Below are 26737 nucleotides of genomic sequence, written 5' to 3'. Positions count from 1 at the left end.
GTTCTCTAATGAATACTTCTCACATCCACAGTCAAGTAGATTGAGACTTTGTAGTGCTCACACTGGACTGAATGTTACACTTCCCGGCTGCTAAAGTCATCCGCTAGCCCAACTCCAACTCTCACAGCATGACTTTGTAGTAACTGTGATGAGGTTAACCAGGTAGAGCTGTTAATCTGGTCCAATCAGGGAGCCCTGGCTGACAGATCAGAACATGAGTGTCAGACCTCCTGTCCACGCTGAGAGCTGGATCACTGTCAAGGACTTTCCACATGTAAATAAAGGGTGACTTGGCAATGGGATACTGGCCTCTGTGGAGTTATTTCAGTAGCGACAAAAGTGGGATTAATGATGTAACCATGTGGAAGTGCCTACAAGCTAAAGCCCAATTGAACGTTAAACAGCCACCTCAACTAGTTTTATCTTTGGGAAATGTGGCAAGTGGAGCAAGAGTTACTGAGTATTCTATTGGAAGTGGACACCATCGCCAGTCCAACTGAACTTGGGGAGCACCTCTCGAGTGAAGCCACTTGCATAGCCTCACTTGGGACATATTGTAAACAGAGGGACTCGAGGTCTTCCCACAGCAAAATCTCAAAACAAAGCCAAACGTTGGCCAAATACTTGAAATTTTCTTCAGGATCCAGGCTGGCAAGAGCCATTATATTTGCTGCCAATATGTGGACTCGAGACAGCAAGGGTCCCACTAGACCTAAATCAAAAAAAAGAACAACAAAGAACAAAGAAAATTACAGCACAGGAACAGGCCCTTTGGCCCTCCAAGCCTGCATCAATGTGCTGCCAATCACAACTAAAACCCCCAACTTTTCCGAGGACTGTATCCCTCTATCCCAATCCTATTCATGTATTTATCAAGACACCCTCTAAAAATCACAATGGTATCTGCTTCCACTACCTCGACAAGTTCCAGGCAACAACCACCCTCTGTGTAAAAAAAAAAACTTGCCTCACACATTACCTCGAAACCTTGCCCCTTGCCCCTTAAACTTATGCCCTCTACTAACTGACTCTTCCACCCTTGGAAAAAAGCTTCTGATTGGCCACTATGTCCGTGCCCTTCATAATCTTGTAGACCTCTATCAGGTTACACCTCAACCTCCATCGCTCCAGTGAGAACAACCCAAATTTCTCCAACCTCTCCTCATAGTTAACGCCCTCCATACCAGGCAACATCCTAGCAAATCTTTTCTGTACCCTCTCCAAAGCCACCATATTCTTCTGATAGGGTGGTGACCAGAGTTGAACATACTATTCCAAATGTGGCCTCACTATATAGCTGCAACATTACCTGCCAGTTTTTAAACTCAGCCCTGGCTGATGAAAGCAAGCATGCCGTATGCCTTGTTTAACTACCTTTTCCACCTGCATTGCCACTTTCAGTGACCTGTGTACCTGTACATTCAGATCCCTCTGCCTTTCAGTACTGTCAAAGATTCTGCCGCTTACTGTATATTTTCCACTTGGATTAGACCTTCCGAAGTGCATTGCCTCATATTTTGCCAGATTAAACTCTATCTGCCGTCTCTTTGCCCAAGTCACCAACCAATCTATATCCTTCTGTATCCTCTGATAGTCCTCATTGCTGTCTGCAATTCCACCAACTTTTGTGTCATCTGCAAACTTACTAAAGGAACCAGTTACGTTTTCCTCAAGATTTCAAAGGCCAGTGTCCAGGAGAGTGCACACTCTGAAAAGTCCACTTGCATTTTGTTTGGAACAGTTATATTGCCTACCAATGTCCAAATTAGAACCAATAAAGCTAAACATCTGGTTAAATGGTGTGGAGCTGGAGGAACACAGCAGGCTAGGCAGCATCACAGGAGCAGGGAAGTTGATATTTCAGGTCAACTTTCCTGCTGTTGTGTTGCTGCCTGGCCTGCTGTGTTCCTCCAGTTCCACACTGTTATATCTGACTCCAGCATTGGCAGTTCTTACTATCTCTGGTTAAATGATCACCAGTTCTAGTGGAAGCTGACACTAACATGGCCATTTCAGTGATCACAGAACCAGTCTTTAACAAAACTTTCTCTGGACTCAAACCTTTAAGTTTGTGTAAGACCTAGACTGAGAATCTATACTGGGGAACCTTTTACAGATTAAGGGTCTTCAGTTCCAATCTTTTACGAGAAATAGCTGGTTGAGTTGCCGTTGATTCCAGTAAAATTCTGGCGCCCAAACTTGTTTGGGCAGAATTGGTTGAGAAACTTTCACCTAGATAAGCTCAACATTTTTCGATTAGAAATGGCTGCCTGAGTGAAGTCCTAATTAAGTATCCGGAAGATTTTCAGGAAGGCCTGGGGACTTTTAAAGGAGGCAAGCCCACCTCGTATGTTGACCAGGAAGCAATTCACGATTCTGCAAGGCATACCTGGTGCCATTTGCCTTGCGGGCAAAAGTAAAGGCAGAAATCAGAAGGCTGAAAAGCGACGGAGTCATCAAGCCAGTCTGGTTTGTGGAATGTGCAGCACCAGTTGTACCAATTATGAAGCCTGACAGGTCGGTTTGCCCTTGTGGGAATTTTAAACAAATGGTAAACCATTTCTCGCAGCTGGATAAATACCCAATCCCTTGTGGAGAGGATTTATGCACAAAGCTGGCAGGAGGGCTCACCTTCACAAAGTTGGACATGAGTCATGCATGCAATTAGTTGAAAATTCCCAAAAGTATGCTACAATTTATACCCATTGGGATTTGAAACAATATGTGAGACTGCCATTTGGGGAATTGTCAGCGGACAAAGGAGAACATTTTGCAAGGTCTACACTAGGTTATCGTTTATCTAGATGGTAATAACAGGGGGAATCAATAAAGAACACTTAGAGTCGCTGCACATAGCCCTTGGACGTTTCTCTCAGTTGAGTGTATACGTAAGGAGGAAGAACATGTAATTACGGCACCCCAAGTGACCTACTTGGGCTACAGAGTCGACAAGAGTGGGTTACACGCGTTATAAGATAAAGGGTGATTAAAGTTGCCCTGTCTCCCCCAACTGTACTGGAGCTGAGGTCTTTCCTTGGGCTGGTAAATTATTATGGAAAACCCATATGTAATTTGGCTTTTATCTGGCACATTTGCATCAACTCCTAAAAAAAAAATCACCTTTGGAAATGTTTGTGTTGCCGAGCCATAGTTTTCAGAGAAGTAAAGAAGCAGCTCCCGTCTTCTAAAGTGTTGGCACACTGTGATCCCAAGCGAGATCTGGTGTTGACGTGCGCCGTCTCCCTGTATGACATTGATGTTGTATTAGCTCAGGTGGCCCAATAGAGGGGGATGTCCATTAGAATTTGCATCGAGGATTTTCACTAATGCAGCGTGTAAATATGCCCAGATAAAGAAGGAATGTTTGGTGGCCATATTTGGCATCAGGAAGTTCCACCAATACCTTTACAGATGTAAATTTGTAAAAACGACAACAAACCCCTGTGAGGCCTACTTAGAGGACAAGGCAGTGCCACCTACAGCTTCAAGCTGAATTCAGCGGTGGGCTGTCACATTCAGTGCATATAATTACAAGTTGGAACGCTGTACAGGAGGCCGAATAGCAAATGCAGATGCATTGAGCACCTTCCACTGGCAGATGTACCACCAATGGTACTGTCACTGGAAGAGTCTGTAATTGGTTTAAATTTTCTGGACATAGTTCCAGTCACAACTGACAATGTCAGACAGAAAGATCTGGTCCTGGCAAAACTGAAACAGCTAGTGATGATGGGAGAAACCAAAGAGCCATCGCAACCAGAATTGAAACCTTTTGGACCGGAGAGACCAGATCTCACAGAGGATAGCATATTATTTCAGTGAGCAAGAGTGATTGTCCTGGCAAAGTTTGCTGCCAGATACTGGCTGAACTCCTCCAGGGTCATCCAGGGACTTCCACAATGGAGATGTTGGTGAGAGGTTATGTCTGATGGCAGGTTATGCCTGATGGCCAGGTTTGCATGCCGGCACAGCTACACTGATGGGGCAGTTCCTAAAAAGGACAAAAATTACTGCCAGCAACTCCCCTTTATTTGTGGGAATGGCCGGGTAAGTCCTGGGCTTGGTTACATGTCGACTTTGCAGCCCACTCAAAAAACTGTCCACACCTTCTGTAATACGTGACTCTTGGAAGTATTGATCACAGAAAACAAGCCATCATTTACCAGCAGGGAATTTGAGTATTCCCTAAAGTTGAATGGTATTCAACATATGAAGACAATTCCATACCATCCATCATCCAAAGCTCTGGCAGTCCAAGCTTTGAAGGCTTAAAAAAATAGCCTGCAGCTTCATCAGATACCAAACTGTCCTGGTTTCTATTTGATTATAGGACTACTCCTCATCCAACTACAGAGATAGGGATAGCTCCAGCAGGGTTGCTAATGGGGAGAAGACTCCACACAAGGTTAAATCTGATCTTCCTGGGAGGGAGTGAAACGTTGCCAGGAATGCCAATGGCCGACAAAAGGTTCCACTAAGTGGGGGAGAGAGTTTACTTCAGGGGACAAAGTTTATTGCAGGAACCAACTGAGTGGCCCTGCATGGGGAAGTGGCATGGTCAACGCAAGGTCAAATGTATACAGTTCGGGTCAGTGCAACGCTCCTGAACAAGCACGTGGACCAGATGAAAGCTGCAAACTCGCAAACAGTGCGGGAGAAAATCATATGCAGCTTCTTGACATTTCAACTATTCCAGAACATGTGGCTTCACCCTTTCTATCAAGTATTGACAATACCCTGGAATCTGACACAGACATGGCAGATGTCACCACCTGGACATCTTTGCTGCCCGAAGAAGAGAATGAATATCTTGTTAGATTTTCCATGCCCAGGAGGTGAGCTACTGTGCATTATATGTCCTTCACATCAGAGACAGTTAGAGGAACCTGATCCGGTGCTGAAATGTTGTAGATAGAGGTAGTTTCTTTACTCAGAGAGTAGTAAGGGAATGGAACGCTTTGCCTGCAACGGTAGTAGATTCGCCAACTTTAGGTACATTTAAGTCATCATTGGGCAAGCATATGGACGTACATGGAATAGTGTAGGTTAGATGGGCTTGAGATCGGTATGACAGGTCGGCACAACATTGAGGGCCGAAGGGTCTGTACTGTGCTGTTATGTTCTATGTTCTAAAATAAGGGAACTGTCCTATGTCCTCGGACTCCGAACAGAAAGGCTACAGGGATTGTGACAAAGTCAGCCAAGTTGACCTCTTAGAATTTCAGCCCTCTGACTGGGGTTGTTAATCTGGTCCAATGAGGGAGCCCTGACAGACAGATAAAAACAGGAGTGTCAGGGGTTCTGTTCACTGAGAGCTGGCTCTGATAAAACAGGATCAGCCCATGTATAAAGGATGAGTTCGTGATGGGATACTGTCCTTGATGGAGTTATTTAAGATTTATCAGACATTGAGTCTTTAAATGGCATAAAACAGGACTCCCATCTGAGGGTGGTCCTTTTTTCTGAAATAGTCAGCCAAACAAAAAACTGGGAGCTCTCATGGAGCAGCAGTGCCTATTGTTAGAAGTGCAAACTGGTGATCGCGGTGGAGCCTGGAATTAAAGATAAATCCAAAATCTGGAGGGGCCAGGATGGCAAGCCACTGGCAAAGATCTTTGCTTCCTCACTCTCCACGGGATTCGTACCGGAAGATTGGAGGGAGGCAAATGTTGTTCCTCTTTTCAAGAAAGGGAATAGGGAAATCCCTGGAAATTACGGACCAGTCAGTCTTAGGTCTGTAGTCAGCAACGTTTTGGAAAGAATTCTGAGGGATAGGATTTATGACTATTTGGAAAAGCATAGTGTGATTAAAGGGAGTCAGCATGACTTTGTGAGGGGCAGGCCATGCCTTACAAATCTTAGAGTTCTTTGAGGAAGTCACGAGACAGGTCGACGAGGGTCGAGCAATGGATGTGGTGTACATGGACTTTAGCAAGGCATTTGATAAGGTTCCCCATGGCAGGTTCATTCATAAAGTCAGGAGGTATGGGATACAGGGTGATTTGGCTGTCTGGATTCAGAATTGTTTGGCTGACAGGAGGCAGAGAGTGGTTGTAGATGGAAAGTATTCTGCCTGGAGGTCAGTGCTGAGTGGTGTCCCGCAGGGCTCTGTTCTTGGGCCTCTGCTCTTTGTAGTTTTTATAAATGACTTGGATGAGGAGGTTGAGGGGTGGGTTAGTATGTTTGCTGATGCCACAAAGGTTGGAGGTGCCATTGATGGTATCGAGGCCTATTGCAGGCTTCAGTGAGACATTGAGAGAATGTAGAGCTGGGCTGAGAAATGGCAGATGGAGTTCAACCTGGATAAATGCGAAGTGATGCATTTTGGAAGGTCGAACTTAAATGCTGAATATAGGATTAAAGGCAGGATTCTGGGCAGTGTGGAGGAACAGCGGGATCTTGGTGTTCAAGTGCATAGCTCCCTCAAAGTTGCCACCCAGGTGGATAAGGTTGTTAAGAAAGCATATGGTGTTTTGGCTTTCATTAACAGGGGGATCGAGTTTTAGAGCCGCGAGGTTATGCTGCAGCTCTACAAAACCCTGGTGAGACCACACTTGGAATATTGTGTCCAGTTCTGGTCGCCCTATTATAGGAAAAATGTGGAGGCTTTGGAGAGGGTGCAAAGGAGGTTTACCAGGATGCTGCCTGGACTGGAGGGCTTGTCTGACGAGTAGAGGTTGACTGAGCTCAGACTTTTCTCTCTGGGGAGAAGGAGGAAGAGAGGTGACCTGATCGAGGCGTACAATGTAATGAGAGGCATGGATAGAGTCGATAGCCAGAGACTTTTCCCCAGGGCAGGATTGACTAGCACGAGGGGTCATAGTTTTAAGGTGTTAGGAGGAAGGTATAGAGGAGATGTCAGAGGGAGGTTCTTCACCCAGAGAGTTGTGAGTGCATGGAATAGTTTGCCAGTGGTAGTCGTGGAAGCAGAGTCATTAGTGACATTTAAGCGACTGCTGGACATGCACATGGACAGCAGTGAATTGAGGGGAATGTGCGTTAGGTTATTTTATTTTTGGATTAGAATTATTCCACGGCACAACATTGTGGGCCAAAGGGCCTGTACTGTGCTGTACTTTTCTATGTTCTATGTTCTATGTTCTAAGCCCTGCCAGGGCAGGGCCCGATGTTTGCCATTGTCAGGGCAGAGGTGAAATGGGCAAGATGGGAAAAGTTATCTTGTTTGTTAAACTTGGTGCCAACTAGATAGTGATTCCCTGATAATAAAATGTGAGGCTGGATGAACACAGCAGGCCAAGCAGCATCTCAGGAGCACAAAAGCTGACGTTTCGGGCCTAGACCCTTCATCCGATGAAGGGTCTAGGCCCGAAACGTCAGCTTTTGTGCTCCTGAGATGCTGCTTGGCCTGCTGTGTTCATCCAGCCTCACACTTTATTATCTTGGAATTCTCCAGCATCTGCAGTTCCCATTATCTCAGATAGTGACTCCCTGCTGCCTGCACATCTGCTTCTGCATTTGATCCACTCAGCATTCTTGTTTGTGCTCGGAAGGAGTGAGTTTTGAACAATTCAAAATAAAATCTAAAGTTAAATCATCTTTTAAATAATATTACTTTCAAAATATTCCTGGAAATACTTGCAAGTGATAACTTAATAAAGTTTCATTAATCCAGTTGAAAATGGGTTTGTCAGAAAGAATCTGAAGTTGAAGCAACAGTGTTAATTTACAATCTCTGAGTAGGCTGATTTTAGATAACAGAAACAGGTCTTCCAAAAAATGCAAAAATGTCTTCAAGCCAGATTGGGGTACAGATCCTTAGAATATATGTTTAAAGTTCAAATCTTTTCTTAGCATACCTATGATTGAACATGCATTCTTAAAAATACAATTTAATTTTGGAAGCTGCAAAATCGGCAAAGGAACACAAGAAGTTAAAACTCTCATGTTGTTTAATTTCACCTGGGAAGATGTAATCATTTTAGAGTCAGGCCTGCTTCCAGTGTGATGTTTTTAAAAGTTGTGAAAAGTATTACAAAATTTGCGTTGTGAATGTTTAAAGTTTTCACTATTTTGTATGGGTACATTTACATTCGGAAGAGTACACCAAAAATACAGTTCATTGGAGTGCAAACTCCAGGTCTTTGACTGGCTTTGTATCAGAATTCAGGAATCCCACTAAAAGTACTTTCAATTCAGCACGTAAAAAGGGACTATTAAGTTATCAAATCATATCCGTATTCAGAATATTGACAAAAGCTTTGCATTTATCTTACTTTCTGTAATGCCAACCTGCAGTTCATTAGTTTTATTCTCTGTGGATAGGCATTCAAACAGGGCATCCATGAAAGTACTTCTATTACCTTAATCTAACTTGTGTATGCTTTACTATTTATCTCTTGCATATAACATTTCTGAAACATTATTGCTTCTTAATGTAGAAAAACGGTCTGTCACCAGTTTAAGTAATTGTTTTGGTTTATTTAAGAAAAATTAGGAAAAAAAAACTGGGTGATTAGCAAATTAAGCCATATAATAATCTTAAGAGGTTAGAACCTTCAGAGAAAGTTAGAATCCATCATGTTTGCATAATAGTGATCAATGCGCTTTCAAATTTTGCTGTGCTAAGTCTAAAGCCACTAGTATGAAAAGGTGAGTGCTGTGGTAGGAGAGATAACAAAGTGTGGAGCTGGATGAACACAACAAGCCAAGCAGCATCCTAGGAGCACAAAAGCTGACGTTTCAGGCCTAGACTCTTCATCAGAAAAGAGGGATGGGGAGACGATTCTGAAATAAATAGGGAGAGAGGGGAAGGCGGACTGAAGATGGATGGTGGAGAAGATAGGCGGAAAGGAGAGTATAGGTGGGGAGGCGATAGGTCAGTCCAGGGAGGACGGACAGGTCAAGGGGGTGGGATGAGGTTAGTAGGTAGGAAATAGAGGTGCGGCTTGAGGTGGGAGGAGGGGATAGGTGAGAGGAAGAACAGGTTAGGGAGGCGGGGATGAGCTGGGCTGGTTTTGGGATGCAGTAGGGGGAGGGAAGATTTTGAAGCTTGTGAAAACCACATTGATACCATTGGGCTGCAGGGTTTCCAAACAGAATATGAGTTGCTGTTCCTGCAATCTTCGGGTGGCATAATTATGGCACTGCAGGAGGCCTAGGATGGACATGTCGTCTAGGGAATGGGAGGGGGAGTTGAAATGGTTTGCGACTGGGAGGTGCAGTTGTTTATTGCGAACCGAGCATCGGTGTTCTGCAAAGCAGTCCCCAAGCCTCCGCTTGGGTTCCCCAGTGTAGAGGAAGCCACAATGGGTACAGCGGATGCAGTATACCACATAGGTAGATGTGCAGGTGAACATTTGCTTGATGTGGAAAGTCATCTTGGGGCCTGGGATATGGGGGTGAGGGAGGTGGTGTGGGGGCAAGTGTAGCACTTCCTATGGTTGCAGGGGAAGGTGCCGGGTGTGGTAGGGTTGGAGGGAAGTGTGGAGCGGATAAGGGAATCACAGAGAGAGTGGTCTCTCCGGAAGGCAGACAAGGGTGGGGATGGAAAAATGTCTTTAGTGGTGGGGTCGGAATGTAGATGGCAGAAGTGTCGGAGGATGATGCGTTATATCTGGAGGTTGGTGGGGTGGTATGTGAGGACGAGAGGGATTCTCTTGGGGGCGGTTATTGTGGGGGCGGGGTGTGAGGGATGAGTAGCGGGAAATGCAGGAGACATGGTCAAGGGTGTTCTTGACCAGCCCAGTTGGTGGGGAGTGTTGCGGTCCTTGAAGGACTTGGACATCTGGGATGTACGGGAGTGGAATGTCTTATCCTGGGAGCAGATGTGGCGGAGGCGAAGGAATTGGGAATAGGGGATGGAATTTTTGCAGGAATGTGGGTAGGAGGAGGTGTATTCCAGGTTGCTGTGGGAGTCGGTGGGCTTGAAATGAGCATCGGTTTCTAGGTGGTTGCCTAAGATGGAGACAGAGAGGTCCAGGAAGGTGAGGGGTGTGTTGGAGATGGTCCAGGTGAACTTAAGGTTGGGGTGGAAGGTGTTGGTGAAGGTTCGAGCTCCTCTTGGGAGCACAAGGCGGCACCAATGCAGTCATCAGTGTAACGGAGGAAGAGGCGGGGTTTGGGGCCTGTGTCGGGACTGTTCCACGTAACCTACAAAGAGGCAGGCATAGCCTGGGCCCATGTGGGTGCCCATGGCCACCTCCTTTGTCTGTAAGAAGCGGGAGGAATCAAAAGAGAAGTTGTTGAGGGTGAGGACGAGTTCGGCTAGGCGGATGAGGGTGTCTGTGGAGGGGGACTGGTCGGGTATGCGGGACAGGAAGAAGCAGAGGGCCTTAAGGCCATCTGCATGGGGAATGCATGTAAATAGGGACTGGACATCCATGCTGAAAATGAGTTATTAGGGACTGGGGAATTGGAAGTTCTGGAGGAGGTGGAGGGCGTGGGTGGTGTCACGGACGTAGGTGGGGAGTTCCTGGACCAAGGGGGAGAAAATGGAGTCCAGATAGGTGGAAGAGTTTGGTGGAGCAAGAGCAGGCAGAGACAATGGGTCGACCACGGCAGGCAGGTTTGTGGATTTTGGGAAGGAGACAGAAGGAGGCGGTGCAGGGTTGGCGAACGGTGAGGTTAGAGGCTATGGGTGGGAGGTCACCTAAAGTGATGAGGTTGTGAATGGTTTGGGAGATGATGGTTTGGTAGTCCTGTAGTAGTGCTTGTTCCGTTTTGACTTTAATATTCAATTAATTAAATTTCCTACCTCCACTACATGTAGTAATTTAACATATTCTTGATGTGTGAAAATTGAATGAATGAGAAGAATATCCATTGCTTACCATGGATATGGTCATCTTAATTTCTTAAATACACTTTTACCTGTATAATTGCAAAAGCCTCATTTTTCTGATGCAGCTTCAAATTCAACTAAATTTCATTCTAATTTTATTGCTGTTTCTTTTTCTTTCTCTTATTGGTGAAGTTTATAACGATTAATCTCCTACTGGAAATAGGTATAATTTATTGACCTGGATAGTCATGCTTAGCGATCTGGCCGCTGACCCTGCTGAAATAAGAGGGTCTGTGGGGAAGGAGCCTTGGTGGGTCCTTACCATGTGGGTTTCCATCAAGCGTTCAGTTTATGAAGCAGGCTACAAGTCATAGTGTAGGGGCAGCGTCTGGACTGAGATGATTTCAGGGCTGTGTTTTTTTAGACATATTTCAGATTCTGCCAAATCGATGTAGGCAGAAGGTAGGTCTTGTTCAGGACTGCTAATTAATGTCCACAACCACTTACAGATAGCATGTGCCAATTCTGTACTGGGTCCCTTTTGAGGGCAGAGGTCACAGAGCTCCTAGTTTAAAAGCCTGCTGTTTGTACATAGATGGCTATTTTGTCGGCAGTGACAAGTCTGCACCTGTCGTAAGATCACACACTGTTTAATGATGGAATCCATTTTATTCGGAACCTGAACTAAGTGACAATATCTTGTGTAGCAGTAGCGTCCAAAAACAGGAAGCTGTGCCGAAGCTCTGACCAGCTGCTCAGAGGGAATATTGGACTGCGGCCTAGATTTCTGCTCCCAAAGCAGGTGTGCACTTGAGATATTTTCCAGCTTGGTGCACACCAAGAGTGTCTCAAGTGATGAGATCTTCGTTCCAGAGGCAGATTGAGGAGAGGGAAGCTGGTATACACTGAGATTGGGTCTTCCTCCCTAGAAATAGTTCAAGGTCCTCTAGCCCTCATTCTTTACCCCTTAAGACCCATCGAGTTTCCAAGCCCTGCCATGCCAACTTAGCAATCAATGCAGTCGTCAACTCTGAATTGCCCTTCATAACCTCCATTCTGACCAATCCCCCAGACTTAAACACGTAACTCCTTGTAGCTCCTTTGCTAACTCTGCCAATCCATATTCCCCTCTCTTTGCACTTATACCTCCAGGTAATCTTACCCAATTTTGATGAATAGGTCTTCGGAGCCATGTTGAAAAAAAAATGAAGTTCTAACTGTGAACTACAGACTTTATTGCAGAAAAGCACAGATTTTGAGTGATAAGGACCTGTCAAATGCATTTAAATTCCGTTCTGCTTAATACTTTCATACGCCAACATCAAAGGCAGCTTATCCTTTAATAGCCACTGGGAGCTGTCAAACAAATTGTGAACTTAAGCCATCCTATTGGAAGCAGTCAAATACTAACAATGCTGTAATGATAGACCTAAAGATTATGTCAACAAACCGCTATTGTTTTTTTTCTAATTCCAAGACTGCCCTTTTTTATATGAAAATTTAGAGGACAAGTGGTTTTAAACAGCTTGACTTCTTTTCAGTCATTCAGATCTTATCATTTTACAAGCAGAAAATAAACAGTGATATCTTGAAAAATGTCCATATTACACAGGAGGAGGTGCTGGGTGGCTTAAAATACATAAAGGTGGATAAATTCCTCGGACCTGATCAGATGTATTCCAGAACTTTATGGGAAGCTAGAGAAGTGGATTGCTGAGCTGCTTACTGAAATGTTTGTGTCACTGATAGCTATGGGTGAGGTGCCAGAAGACTGGAGGTTGGCTAACATGATGCCATTATTTAAGAAAGGTGGTAAGGAAAAGCCAGGGAATTGTAGACTGGTGAGCCTGACATCAGTGGTGGGTAGGTTGTTGGAAGAGATTTTGAGGGACAGGATTTACATGTATTTGGAAAGGCAAGGACTGATTAGGGATAGTCAACATGGCTTTGTGCATGGGAAATCATGTCTCACTAACTTGAGTTTTTTGAAGAAGTGATGAAGAAGATGGTTGAAGAGCGATGGACTTCATCTCTATGAATGTCGGCAAAGCATTTGACAAGGTTCTGCATGGTAGATTGGTTAACAAGGTTTGATCACGTGGAATCCAAGGAAGGCTAGCCATTCAGATACAAAATTGACTCAAAGGTAGGAGACAGAGGGTGGTGGTGGATTGTTGCTTTTCGGATTAGAGGCCTATGACCAGTGGTGTGCCATGAGGATCGATGCTGGTCCCACTGCTTTTTGTCATTTATATAAATGATTTGGATATGAATATGAGAGATATGGTTGTAAGCTTGCAGATGACACCAAAATTGATGGTGTAGTGGTCAGCAAAGAAGGTTACCTCAGAGTACAACAGGACCTAGACCAGATGCAGAACTGGGTGGAGGATTGGCAGGTGGAGTTTAATATAGATAAGTGTGAGATGCTGCATTTTGATAAGGCAAGTTAGGACAGGACCTACACACTTCACGGTAAGGTGCTGGCGAGTGTTGCCAAACAAACAGACCTCAGAGTGTAGGTTCCTAATTGCTTGAAAGCAGAGTCACAGGTGGACAGGATAGCAAAGAGGGCATTTGGTATGCTTGCCTTTACTGGCCAGTGCATTGAGGATAGGAATTGGGAGGTCATGTTGCAGCTGAACAGGACATTGGTTAGGCCACATTTGGAGTCCTCAGGTTTTGGTCTCCCTGCTATAGGGAAATATGTGAAACTTGAAAGAGTTCAGATAATATTTGTAAATATTTTGCCAGGGTTGGAGGATTTGAGCTATCGGGAGAGGTTGAATAGGCAGATTTATTTTCCCTGGAGCGTCACAGGCTAAGACGTGACCTCGGAGGTTTACAAAATCATGAGGGCATGATTAAGGTGAAAGGTCAAGGTCTTTACCCAGGATAGGGAGACCAAAACTGGAGGGCATAGATTTAAGATGAGAGGAGAGAGATTTAAAAGGGATTCAAGGGGCAATGTTTTCATGCAGAGAGTGTTGCATGTATGGAATGAGCTGTCGGAGGAGGTGGTGGAGGCTGGTATAATAACATTAAAAGGCATTTGGATAGGTATATGAATGGGAAAGTTTAGAGGGATATGGCCAAATGCTGGCAAATGGCTCTAAACCAGTTTAGGATATCTGATCAGCATGGACGAATTGGACAGAAGGGTCTGTTTCCATGCTGTACAGCTCCATGACTGTGATTCATGCATGTTCTTAAAAATCACACAAGTCTCCATACGGTGGGATATGGTAAAGTGTCAGAAAAATGGAGTCTGTTTGAGCTGAGTTCAAATGGCTCTGCTGGTTTAGGTTTGTCTCATGTGAATCATTCTCTGACTCGTTTCTCCTGCGAGTGAAAATGGGATCTGTTGAAAATGGGACTGGAGCTTCTAGTTCTGTATTACTGGCGTTGTTTTGGTTAAGACACAGAGCTGCTACGAGGCAGCAAAATAACCAGGGCCTTCTGGCTGGTTTTTCCCAAAAGCTGGCAATGTGTTAGATTCAGGAAGTTAATTGGAGAGTTTCCTTCCATGAACCCTAGTGAATGTTCTCATTCAATTTGCACTGCTCACCTCATTAGGTGCGCACCACATCTCTAGCGTATCATTCTCGAGCCATCTTGTACACAGCCATGGTGAAATGCTAGTCAGTAGTGGGACCTCCCAACATTGACTCTGCAGGCATCATACTTAAACCCCAGCTGCATGCCTCATTAAATACTGCCAGCCTGATCTGAAGACCCCTCCCAATTTAGCACAGTTTCCATTATCTGGAGGAACACACAACAGTGTTGCATGAAAGTTAATGCTCTTCTGCACTTCATAAGGGCAGGTGACCTTGCTCTGCTGCTTCATATTCACTCAGCTCTGCCATTGCACCCACCTTCCATTGCTCATGGTTATCATTCTAAACATTTCAGTAGCATCTTCCCTCATGGCTGTCAGATACAACAACCTCATTAAATAACTAACCCTTCCGATCTTCTGTGGTTGTAGTTCACTTACTGAAACACCTCACCGCTATTCCTGACTGATGAAAGACGAATCAACTAAATTACCAGAAGCCCCATTGACTGTTCGTTGCCATGAAACATGACAAACTGCCTGGCTAAAATGCACAGCACTGCAAATAATGACTTATTTGGCCATGTACACAATGATAGTGGAGGGTGGGCATTGCTGCAGTGATATCAGACCTTCAGTTCCATAAGCAGGAGCTCCTGTTGTTGAAACAGGTTGGAGACCATGAGGGTGTCTTCACTAACAAACACAGTAGGGCTGTCTTGGAAACTTCTGAAGCTAGTAGGGAGATTGGGATGAAGGGAAACTGCTGTGTAAATTGGACATGATCATGATTGTGGTCTTCCATCCAATAATTCCATCACGTGGCATGGAGGATCTGGTTGGATGCTCTGCTCAGTTTTCAACTAGGGGCCTAATGCCAGGGAACTGGTGTTGGGCCGCCTCATTGGGGAATGTTCCAGCAATGCTGTTCATTGTTGTGCTGCTCATAATGGAGCTCTACTTGCCTTAATTAACAGCTTATCTCATGCAGAGTGCAGTCAACCCTGTTATTAGCCTGTCCGTGGAAAATGATGAGGGCTTATGTGGTGAGGTGTAGGATCCCAACCTCCAAGCCAGGATGCCTGAACTTGAGTTCTACCTGCTCCAGAGTTGTCATAACATACCCGGACAAATCGATTTCTTTTTAAAAAAAAAATCCTGGGAAGAGTCTCCAACATTGGAAACGCTTTTGAGGCTTGTTCTTTCCAGTGATGGGAGCAATTGCCGTCTTTAGCAGTATCAAGCTTATTATCTTACATGAAGCTTGAAATATCCGTCATACAAAAACTACAAATTTCAACCCCAGCTAGCTAATATAATTAAACATCTTTAAATAATATACAACATGTTATACAGTAGAATTGGAATGCAAAATTTGATTTCAGTTATGAGGGAGACATGAACAATGAATCTGTTCCTCACCTTGGTATTTCTGCAATCTTATCACCTGAAAAGTTGCAAGTAATAATTTATCACTCACATCATAACTTAGAAATAGATCAGAGACCCATAGTTTCTGATTGTGTATTCTGTTTATAATTATCAGATAAGCATCATCATAATTTAAAAACTATATTTTAAAGATCAACCCTCCACAATGCCATCTGGTCTTGGTGGTGATGTCAAGGTCAATGAAGTATATTTTTTTCAGAGGTGATAACATTTTCAAAAATTGAATCGCTACAGGAATTGCCAGTCAGAGAGCATAGAAAGAGCCCTAATCCAAACCAGAGGAGACTTAAGCAGCATATTATCAGCAGGCACATAAAAACTGCTCAGCTACACCAGACGTAAATACTGTGAACAAGACGATGAGCTGTGAAAGCTTCTTGCATGCACCTTGTGTTCATAGATCCAAGGCAGAGAAATTGCAGTACTTTAACAAAAAAAACAGATGGCAATGCTCCTCTGATGCTATGATAATGAACTGAGAATTTGTAGGCATGTACAAAACTCGAAATACCCCATATTCCCATGCATTGTGACAGGAACCCAGTCAATACTTACAGGATTTTGCATGTCACACCCATCAGTTCACTAAGATTGATTTGAAATCGTTGGGTTCCTCAATCTCTATGAGGAGGTCTACATTAGAGATAAAAGATCTATAACCTGGGAGATCCTCAGATGCAACATGTTCATCACTTAATCATAGTTTGCACTTTAGAACTGTATATTGACTGTACTTGTATGATTGAAAATATAACTTTAGACTAAGGAATTGCAGCTCCTGAAACAATAAGGCCATGGTACTTTTCAATCTTTTTGGTATTATCTCTTGGTGGTCTGCAGAATTATGTCTGTGAAGTATCTCCTGAAATTCAGCTTTCCAACATAAAATGTGTAGTCCCAGAAGCTGACATTTCTTTTCATTTAACCTGTGTCACCTAGTTTTCATTGACCTCCAAAAACGTTTGAGCAACTTGCAACAATAAAAGCAATAATTGAACAGTAATATCTACTGTCAAAACCTGAACTTTACTGAAGATATGCTATGCCATGTCCGCCCAATTTCCCATCTGTCAAAACAATGAATTTTCAGAAACTCCAGATCCCAAATAGTTCCAACTTTAGCATGAGAAAGATATTGTTGGCTTGAAGCCACTTGCCACCAATGAGATAGCATTTTGGCTTTTAACAGGTTAAATCAATAAAGAAAAAAATATTGTTTGCTTTCCAATCTGTCATTATCTCAGGAATTTCATTGTTATGAAAAGTTCCAATTTCTGTTTAGACCAACATTTCGGAGCATGCTTTCAAAATAACACACCACATTTGTTGAACCCTATGTAGGCCTCCACCTTCATATTTGAATTATGCAGTTAAGAATATTATTTTATGACTATTTTACAGAGTGTGACCTTTGGTAAGGTCTTTTGATGTGCAAATTTATACGTAATTTGGGTAGCACTGATTATTAGCCAAGCCAGTCATTCATAGTAAAGAAGCCTTTTTTTCAAATAATCTGCTAAACGTTTTAAATACAATTATGATTTTAGTATGTCTGTGTAAATACTTGCGTAAAAGTTATATTTAGATTTGTTTTTGTCATAAGTTTAATTGATTCAGAGTGTGTGTTATTTTACTTTTTGCACTTAGGAAGTATGCCAGTTCCTTGCTACAGGATGTAATGACACAGGAGTTGCCTTTCTTTTCAGAGTGCAGCCGCAGCTCCCAGTCCAGTGCTAGGAAACATTCCCCCAGGAGACGGAATGCCAGTAGGCCCGGTACCACCGGGATTCTTTCAGGTAATAAGAGACTTAAGCAATAGGAAAAGGCTTTCAAATGGCTAAATGATTTCCAGATAAGAATGACACCTATGCTGAATCCCTCCAAATTATCAGTGAAAAATATGATGCACTTGAAGTAGATGGTGGACACCAAACAAGGATTACATGTGTCAATCTACATGGGTTTCTATAAAGTTTAATTTTAACCTCAACCACATTGAATCATTCATCTCAATTTGCTGACTATTACATTTTTATATGTATTTTTGTTTGTTTAAGGAACTACTCCATAATTCGGGGACTTAATGGTAGAATTTCTGATGTTACAAAAGTAAACAAACATCTTTTCAAACCAGCATTCTGCTTTACTATCCTGTTAGTGCTGCCAGTTTGTATACAAGCACATCGATTAGATTGCAAGCAGAAATTCCTGCCCATTTGTAACTGAATCTCAGTGGAATGGTGATGGGCATTATTTGTCGTCTTGTTGATATCTGTCACTGACTGAGCTGGAGAAGAAATTTCATGTTTAATTTGTTCATCATTCACAGAATGAAAAACTAATTCAGAAACAACAAACTCAGAGGTTAATGAAAGCACATTATACTTGTACTTTCAAAAAATACAAGAAATTGTTCTGAGTGTTTGAACCATGTGAACCAGGAAAAGTCTAGCTTCAATCTCTGGCATATGCTCACTGACCTATAGTCTTTACATTACAGCATTGCAACTGAATTTTTAAAAAAAAATCAGCCCTGGTTCCCATTCCTTGTTATGATGTAGTGACCCACTCTGGGAGTGTAAATAGGGGCATTAGATGAGGACAGGATCACACTCGGCTATATTCACTCCCTTCTGATTAAAAAGCATGTTCACATTGTGTACTGTAACACGAGCAATGCTTGTTTACTTGATGTATTAGACAGGTGCTGCCACCATGGAGCTGTATTCCAGCAAGAACATCAGTCTTCAGAAGATGATGAAAGAAATTAGTCAAAAAAACACAACTGCTTTTTTCTTAATGTGTAATGTAACAATAGAGTTTCCCTTAGTGCACCCAGTAATGACAATGGTTCACCCAGTCTATTTTGAATACCAGACTTCATTAGTATAGGGTGACTGAGATTTAGGCGGAAAGGAATATTCTCGGGAAACCCACTTTCCCAGGATTACTACATCCTGTGTTGCAGGACTGCCCCTCAGAATGAAGAAAAATAAGTCTAAGGAAGTGGGTGATGGTGAGTTTGGGCTTGGGGGAGGGATGAAGATTTCTCCCGTTATTCCTGCTTTACAGAATATGTTAAACTTGCCTTCTGGCTACCTCTTCAGATGATCAAATATGGCTTATAACAAGGTTTTGAGATCTCCAATACCGTTGAACGAAGGAAAATTAAGGGATGAAGCATTCTCCAGAATAATAATCTCTGGAAACGTGCCTGGAATTCTTCATGAAACAAACCAGCATAGCATAGCACATATTTAGCTTGGCATGCCTTTTTATTATCTGAATATTCTTGGAAACCCTGCATCATGTTCTCTGTTTTAAAAAGTCAAGCACCAAGTATGAGTAACTACAACAATGAAAGTGTGTTGTATTTATTTGTTCATAGGATTGGCATCACTACTAGGCTAGCAATTATTGCCCATCCCTAATTGCCCAGAGGACAGTTAAGAATCAGCCAGATTTCTATAGATCTGGAGGTATATGTAGGCCTAACCAGGTAAGGATGGCAGATTTTCTTCCCTACAGGACATTAATGAACAGGATGGGTTGCTACGCTGGTTACATTAGGTCAGATTTTTGGCTCTATGTTTTTAATTCAGTTCAAATTTCACCATTTGTCACAATAGGACTTGAGCTCATGTCCCCAGATTATTAGCCTGGTGTTCTGGATTACTAGTCCCAAAAAAATTACCACAACACCACTCTTTCTCCTGTAAAAGTAATAAAATGTAAAAATAAATGAAATAAAATTTTAGACGACAAATTTCTAGCCATGATCCAAGGGAAATCATCTTAGCACAATATTTATCGATGGTACAGAGATGCTATGTGTGAAGGTTTGTAAATTATGATCTTGGTTCTTTGTCAGTATTTCATAATGCTCTTTCAGTTTCTTCATCTATTTTTTGTCTGGTTTACTAGCTGCCCAAAGTTTTGTGATAAATAGAATCTCTAGAAAACAATCCATCAAATACTTTTTTTTGTTCAGCAAAATCCATCAGCATTGATGCTAATCATTCACACTGATTATGTAGTGCTTTAATGTAATTAATTTGTAAAAAAAGAAAACATAAAGTTTCTTGGTAGTTAGAGCTTAAGTGTTGCTGAAAAAGAGAGATGCTAATGATACTTTTCTTCTTGATTTCAATCACAAGGGGAGGACAGCTGCTCTGTAATGCATTCCCTATTACAGTGCCTTAACCAATGAGAGTTTGAATTTAAACAAAGCTCAGAGATGGTTATTGCATTGTGTGTCCTCCATAGCAACACCTTAATTGATCAGCACTTCGCTGTCAGGCGGTATTAATTGTTGCTCCCTATAAAATTAGCTATTCTTGCATCTGTCCTGATGAGACAGGACAAAAAAACTTCATGAGTATGTTTCTATTTTTTTCAGCAATAACTTTTATCAAAACAGACAAGTGGAGTTTTTTTACACTTTTGATACAAAAGTAAAAAAGGACAGGATAATTCAAATTTTTAATTGTTAAAATGTACAGTGTGCAACAAATTTTATTCAGGCTTAATATAATACATAAATTAAAAAAGTTCAGAATTGGACAGATGGCCTGTTTTATTTTCAGCTTTAACATAGACAGTATTTATTGCGGGGCAAGATGACCTGCACTGAATAAGACACACCTTCCTCACCACTACCCCCCCCCCCCCCCCCCCCCCCCCGGTTTATGCTAAGAGCTGCCCCAGTCAGCTCATGCACCAGAATATTCTAAATCACCTACCTACGCATGTGCTAACTCTAGATTTCCAGCTAAAACCAGCAGGAGGTTCTTATTCAACACAGTCAGATGCAAAAGGTCTTGTTTCATAACCTGATACATCAGTATGGAGTAAAAGCAAGAGATCTTGGTTTGATGTGCAGTACAAATTAGACAAATTATTAGTATTTATACTTGTAAATTTGATGCTTTTCCATAGTTTTGCAGAGAAAGGATAAATTGGGCATAGGTTGTGCATGTGACTGTGATTTCTTTCACACCCCATCTTCAGACCCTTGCATCATCTTGAAATTCTCAAACCACAAGCATCGTTAACAGCATTAAACACTTTTATTAATTCATCTCCAGTTGTATTTTATGTTCTTGCATTTGGTAATTATTAAAACAATAATTAACAACAAGAAAATCTGCAATCAGCGGTCAATATAATTTTGATATACTTTAAAAAATTCTCATGTAGAATAGGTTAATATTTACATCCACAGCTTCACATAGTAAAATGTAGATTGTGTTTTGATCTGGCTCCTTGTTAGCTTAGTGGAGTATTATTGCCTCCTAGTGGACAATGATCTTCCATTTAGTGTACACATGAAAACTAATCGAACGGTTGATATGAATGTGATATTCAACTTAATTTTTTTTTATCAAGTCAAGTAAATATCATCAAGTAATGCACATTGACTTAAACTTCCTCCATCTCGTTTATCTGACCAGATGTTAAGCACACTATCTTGGATATCAAATTTAATGTATCTAACATTATAAATTAGCATTTATATTTTGGCACCACCCTGGCCGTGAATGCTTGGGTATCCATTTCACCCACAGAACACAACAGTCATTTATACATGATATTTATATAAAAATTTGCATGTAATTATTTTGTTTGCTGTGCACTCTTGAACATCTTTTGAATAAGAGTAGCAATTATTTTGGTCATGGTCGTACTGGATTCACTCCCTTTGTTAAGGTACTTTGTATGAATCATTATTGTCCAGCTAAAAAGGTGAAAAAAGCTACTTTTTATGAAGTGGAACACCAGAATTTGCATGACTCAAAACTTGGAAGTACTGTACTGTGAACTGGGAGAGTGATAAACAGTAAGACAATAATAAACTTCCAGAGGATATAGACAGTTGTGTAATAGTTGGACAAGCAGCAGAACAAATTTAATTTGGAAGAGTGTGATGTAATTCTTTTATGCAGAAAGAACCAGGAGAGACAGTATGAAATGAAGGGCACCCTTTAAACTGAATGCAGAAGGACAGAACTGTATGTGTGTAAATGATTGAAGATGACAGACCCTGTTAAGGGAGTGGTTAATAAAATACACAGGATTCTGGACCTTATAAAGAAAGGCATAAATTACAAAGGCACAAATGTTATGATAAACCTGTATAAAGCTTCGGCTGGGTATTATGCCTTTTTCTGGTCACCATGCTTTAGGAAGAATGCTTTGGAGAAATTAGAGAAAAGACTCACATAAATGGTTTTAAGGATCAGGAACTTCACTTAATGTTGATAGTTTGGAGAAACTGGAGCTATTCTCTTTGGGCAGAAAAGATTAGAAGGCAACTTACCAGAAGTTTAAAAACATTTAGGGTTTTGGCAGAGTAGATAGTAGGCAATTTTACTTATTTGCAGATGTGTCAAATATCATAGGACAACCCATTTAAACTAATTGACTAAAGAAGCAAGGAAGCACTTTTTGTCCAGGGAGTGATTTGGATGTCAAATGTACTGCTGGAGAATGGGTTGGAGACACATTAAATCAAGGCCTTCAAAAGAGAGTTGGATAATGATCTGAAGAGAAAAAGAAGTCTATGTGGCTTTGAGGAAAACGAATTGGAGTAAGACCATGTGAATTATTTTTGCAGAGAGCCAGTAGAGACAGATTGGCTTCCTCTGTTGTCACCAATCTATGATTCTTTGAAAGCAATAGTAAGAATATGGATGAGTGATAGAGGATAACAACCTATAATTTTCCCTCTTTACCTTTGAGAAAATACTAAATTTTGATTTAAATTTTTACTGGTCATTCAAGAGAAATCTAGAACTTTTCATTGTAAGAAATATTGAATTATAAATTGATACCCTCTCATTTTCGAATAGAGTTTTGGAACATTTGCATGTCAGAGTGCTGCATTGGAACCTTATCTGTGATACTCTATTTAACAAATCAAACAACAATCAGCATTTAATGCATCCATACATGAGTGCAATGAACGATTATTTATTTTTATTTGCTTGCCTTGCATGACCTATCTATTTTTACAGTTATCGGAATGGTATTATGATGGATTTTGAAAAGTGTGTGTTGCAATGCTGATTAAAAGTTCCGTGAAATAGGGTGAAAGTTAACAGAAAGGTCTAGCACTTTTTTTTGCCATGCCTGAAAGAATAAGTATAGGCTTCCAGGTGTTAAAAATTGATAGCATCACCCTTAAGTAGTTGGGTGCTGTTGATTGACAAGCCAATGGGTGAGCAAGAAAACTTGCTGCCAACTGAGTGTGGAGCAATTGGGCATTTTGCAATAAGCTTATAAGGATGTTTGGTAGATATCCCAACTAGAAAAATTGTATGATTACGAGAAACATTAGGCACTGTATTGAATGAATGTTCAGCTGTAATGAATGTTTGGCAAACCAAACTGGTGTTCATTAAAAATGGGGTTGACCATAATTTGATTGTAAATGTTTACCCATCTTCTATCTGCCTCCCTATTTATTTCAGAATCCCCTTCCCATCCCCCATTTCTGAAGAAGGGTCTCGACCTGAAACATTAGCTTTCCTGCTCCTCTGATCCTGCCTGGCCTGCTGTGTTCATCCAGCTTGACACCGTGTTATCTCAGAATAATTAAAAGATTTAGTACAATTGTTATCTGCTGCAATATGTAGTTTAGTCTGATTTATTTAATTGAACAGAAATATGTTTAGACCTTGCTCTTTATGTGTTATCCCATTAAGGATTATTTTTGTCGTCATCATTTGTATCATGTAATTTGTGGATTATTCCATGAGTGACAGAATGGGCTCCGAGACCTGTTTGTATCCTTTATTCCTTTATATAGCTTGGGGAGTCATAATGGTTGATTTGAGTGGGTTACCCTGGTAACCTATCTATGATCTGAAATTTACTATTTGGAGATCACACCCGGTGAAACCATGTCCTGTTATTCATGAGATATGACAGCGCTGATAAACTGCATGTAATTATGTGATAGTTTAATTTAGTTGAGAATAATTTTAGAGCAGCACACTCTCTCGATTCCTGCTGATCTGATGTTAAACTGAGGTTATTTTAAGTTTAGACTAGTTGTCAAGTTAATCATAAAGCTTAAAGGCTATTTGACTTCTAAAACATTGGAAAACGAGTCACGTTTGGCTGGTAGACAATGACAAGTTGATCAGCAGTCAGTGTGCTTCAAAGTAGATTCCATTTTTCCCTTCCCCAATGAATTGAACTTCAATGCTTCATATTAAAACAATCTTGATCACCGTATTTGTATTTCTACAATAGCTCTAATGCACATAAATAGGAAACATTGCAATAGACAATTTGTGTGAAAAACCATTTTGAGCACTCCTGATCTGTAAGTCTGCCACGAAGAATGTACTATAGAATAACTCCATATCATCAGTGAACCATTGATATTTAAACTTTTTTTCTAAATAATTTTATTGCACAAAATTGTTTCTGTGAGAGATTAGCCCCATTAATTAAGTTGTGTTATGGCCAAGAATGAGAAGTGATGCAAACTTCAGCAAATTTTATTTAACCTTTGATTGTTAATCACAGTATGGTCTGTTTACAACACCTGTGGGGCACATCTTTAAGTTTTCACCATTTCTTTTAGCAATTTGATGATATCATCTTTGGTTTCTGCCCAATGACATATTTCTACTACAGTCCAGAAAAACAGGAACACATTGGCAGAGATTTAGTTGTTTACTCTAATGTAACTTAACTGCTCAAGAATAAAAAGGTTTTTAAAAAGTTAAGAAATTTTCAATTTGAAAAACTCTTAAGATAGTTGGTCAATTTTGTTAAAGGTTATGCTGCTGGCTAATTTATGTTTGCAATTATCTCTAGGGACCACCAGGTTCACAGCCCTCGCCACATGCACAGCCTCCACCACACAACCCCAGCAATCCCATGATGGGACCTCACAGCCAGGTAGGAAGACACAAGTAGCTAATCAGCACAAACAAACCAAGGTTATTTGAGCACTAGCTCTGATAGCACTTATACTCGGTCTTATTGTTTGATCATTCATCACTACCAACACTGTTTTGATTTGGCATTTTTTTTTCTTTTCATTTGAAACATTGGTTTATGTTTATTGATATTTATGTTTATGATAGTTTGGTGAGAAATTTTCATTTTCGCACTGGCACAGACCTATATATTTACTGCATAACATCATGTACGCTACTTAAGGTTAGCTTAGCAGACACACTGACTTAAAAATATCTGGGCTCTACCCCATTGGCAGATAAATCAATTGCTTGATCTATTGGTCAATGTGAAGTATTCTAACAAGTATGATTTTAATTCAGCGTTAGCAAGTATTGTTTCTTAGCATTAACACAGCCTACTAAACATTGAGCTTTGGTAAAAAGTAATGATTTATAATTAGAAAATTATAATTAGTATGCTGGTATTTCACAGCAACATTCAGAAAATGTCAAAACATTATCAAAAAAGTCCACTTAATCACAACCTGTTAGGCATTCAATTAAGATGAAATCTGTGCCACTAGTAACTCTTTATCATAACAAATTATTGCAGAAAGTGGCAAAGAAGTTAACAGCATGCTGGTCTTGAAAATGTTTGCATTTATTTAATGGAAAGTGAAACATTGGCAGCTTTTTATTTACCTCTCCATTTACATATCCCATCCCTACCCACAACCAATTTATCACTGATCTGAGAAAAGAGTTGGCAGCTGTTAATTTGGTTTGAGTTCGATTGTATTCGGTTCTAATCTTGGATGACCTTAGCGTGCTAGTGGTGATTGGAAGCAAATGGAAATTGGTTTGTTTGAGGGTGTGCTGTGCTAAAATGTATTTTATCTGTTCCTGAAAGGTCACCTTTAAGTTTTCAAAATATTTGTGATTTTATGTGTGTAAATGTTGGTTCAGATTTAGATACAATAGTTTCAAAAAACATGGTCCTCTGAAAGGTCTTTTAAACTGGAATTTTAATGTTAAATCAATGTTCAGTGTGGAACAGGCCATTTTCTTTTTTATATCATTAATGTACAAGCTTTTTTGTGTGTCTACTGACTGCATAAGTAGAATGCAATTTCAGGAATATTACTGTTTATTTGACATTGTTACAGGCAAACATCCATCGGCATATTCTCAACTACTGTACAATATCCATTACAGATTTGTACTATTCGACACTGCTGCTTTCCTAATTAATGAAAACAAAACTAAAAGGAATGTATATTTGTGATCAGTTGCCAATTAGTTAAATTTATATGGAGAGGTTAAGCAGCCTAATTAAATTCTTCTTAAAATGAAATGTTCCTTTTGATACTGATTTTATTAACATTAGATATTATATGTGACAATGACTTGTTAAAAATAATCAGAAACCTGCAAAAGTGTGTGAGGTTTTCAGGAACAGCACAGTGAAACAAACTGTTTTAGCATTTGCAGTTAAGTATTTAGAACTGGCAAATTCTAAATATTTTATAAATGCACCAGGGTTGGAGGGTTATAGGGAGAGGCTGAATAGGTTGGGGTTATTTTCCCTGGAGCGTTGGAGACTGAGGGAGGACATTTAGAGGGTTGTAAAATCATGAGGGGCATAGATAGAGTAAATAGACATGGTCTTCTCCCTGGGGTGGGCGGGGTTCAAAATTAGAGGGCATAGGTTTGAGGTGAGAGTAAAAATTTTAAAACAGACCCAATGGGGCAACTTTTTCCACTCAGAGGGTATTACATGTATGGAATGAGCTCTCAGAGGAATTGGAAGAGTCTGGTATTATTACAACATTTAAAAGGCACCTGGATAAGTACATAAATAGGAAGGGTTTAGAAGGATATGGGCCAAATGCTGGCAAATGGAACTAGGCTTATTAGGATGTCTGCTCAGCATGGACAAGGTGGACCGAAGAGTCTGTTTTCATCTCTGTGACTCTGAAATATTATATTTGATTCTGTGACAGAACATATTAGTGGGCTGTCCTATTTACACTCACTTTTATGGTCCAGTGTGTGGGAAATTGAACA

General features: G+C 41.0%; 1 protein-coding gene across 4 annotated transcripts in view; it reads left to right on the top strand.

Moving 5' to 3' along the window:
• ssbp2b (single stranded DNA binding protein 2b) overlaps positions 1 to 26737 on the top strand; it is a 359324-nt gene that overhangs the window by 255485 nt on the left and 77102 nt on the right. For 2 of the 4 annotated variants that reach the window (XM_048526242.2, XM_059644768.1), the window contains 2 exons: positions 17459 to 17548; positions 24585 to 24668. In XM_048526242.2, coding sequence (XP_048382199.1) covers positions 17459 to 17548; positions 24585 to 24668 — 174 coding nt within the window. The remainder of the gene's footprint in view (positions 1 to 17458; positions 17549 to 24584; positions 24669 to 26737) is intronic. The other 2 variants (XM_048526257.2, XM_048526250.2) reach the window with 2 other exon arrangements.

Source organism: Stegostoma tigrinum, chromosome 3 (assembly GCF_030684315.1).
Source record: "Stegostoma tigrinum isolate sSteTig4 chromosome 3, sSteTig4.hap1, whole genome shotgun sequence".
In the NCBI taxonomy this organism is placed as follows: Eukaryota; Metazoa; Chordata; class Chondrichthyes; order Orectolobiformes; family Stegostomatidae; genus Stegostoma; species Stegostoma tigrinum.
Note: the sequence above shows the minus strand (reverse complement) of the source record. Positions and strands in the feature narration are given on the sequence as shown.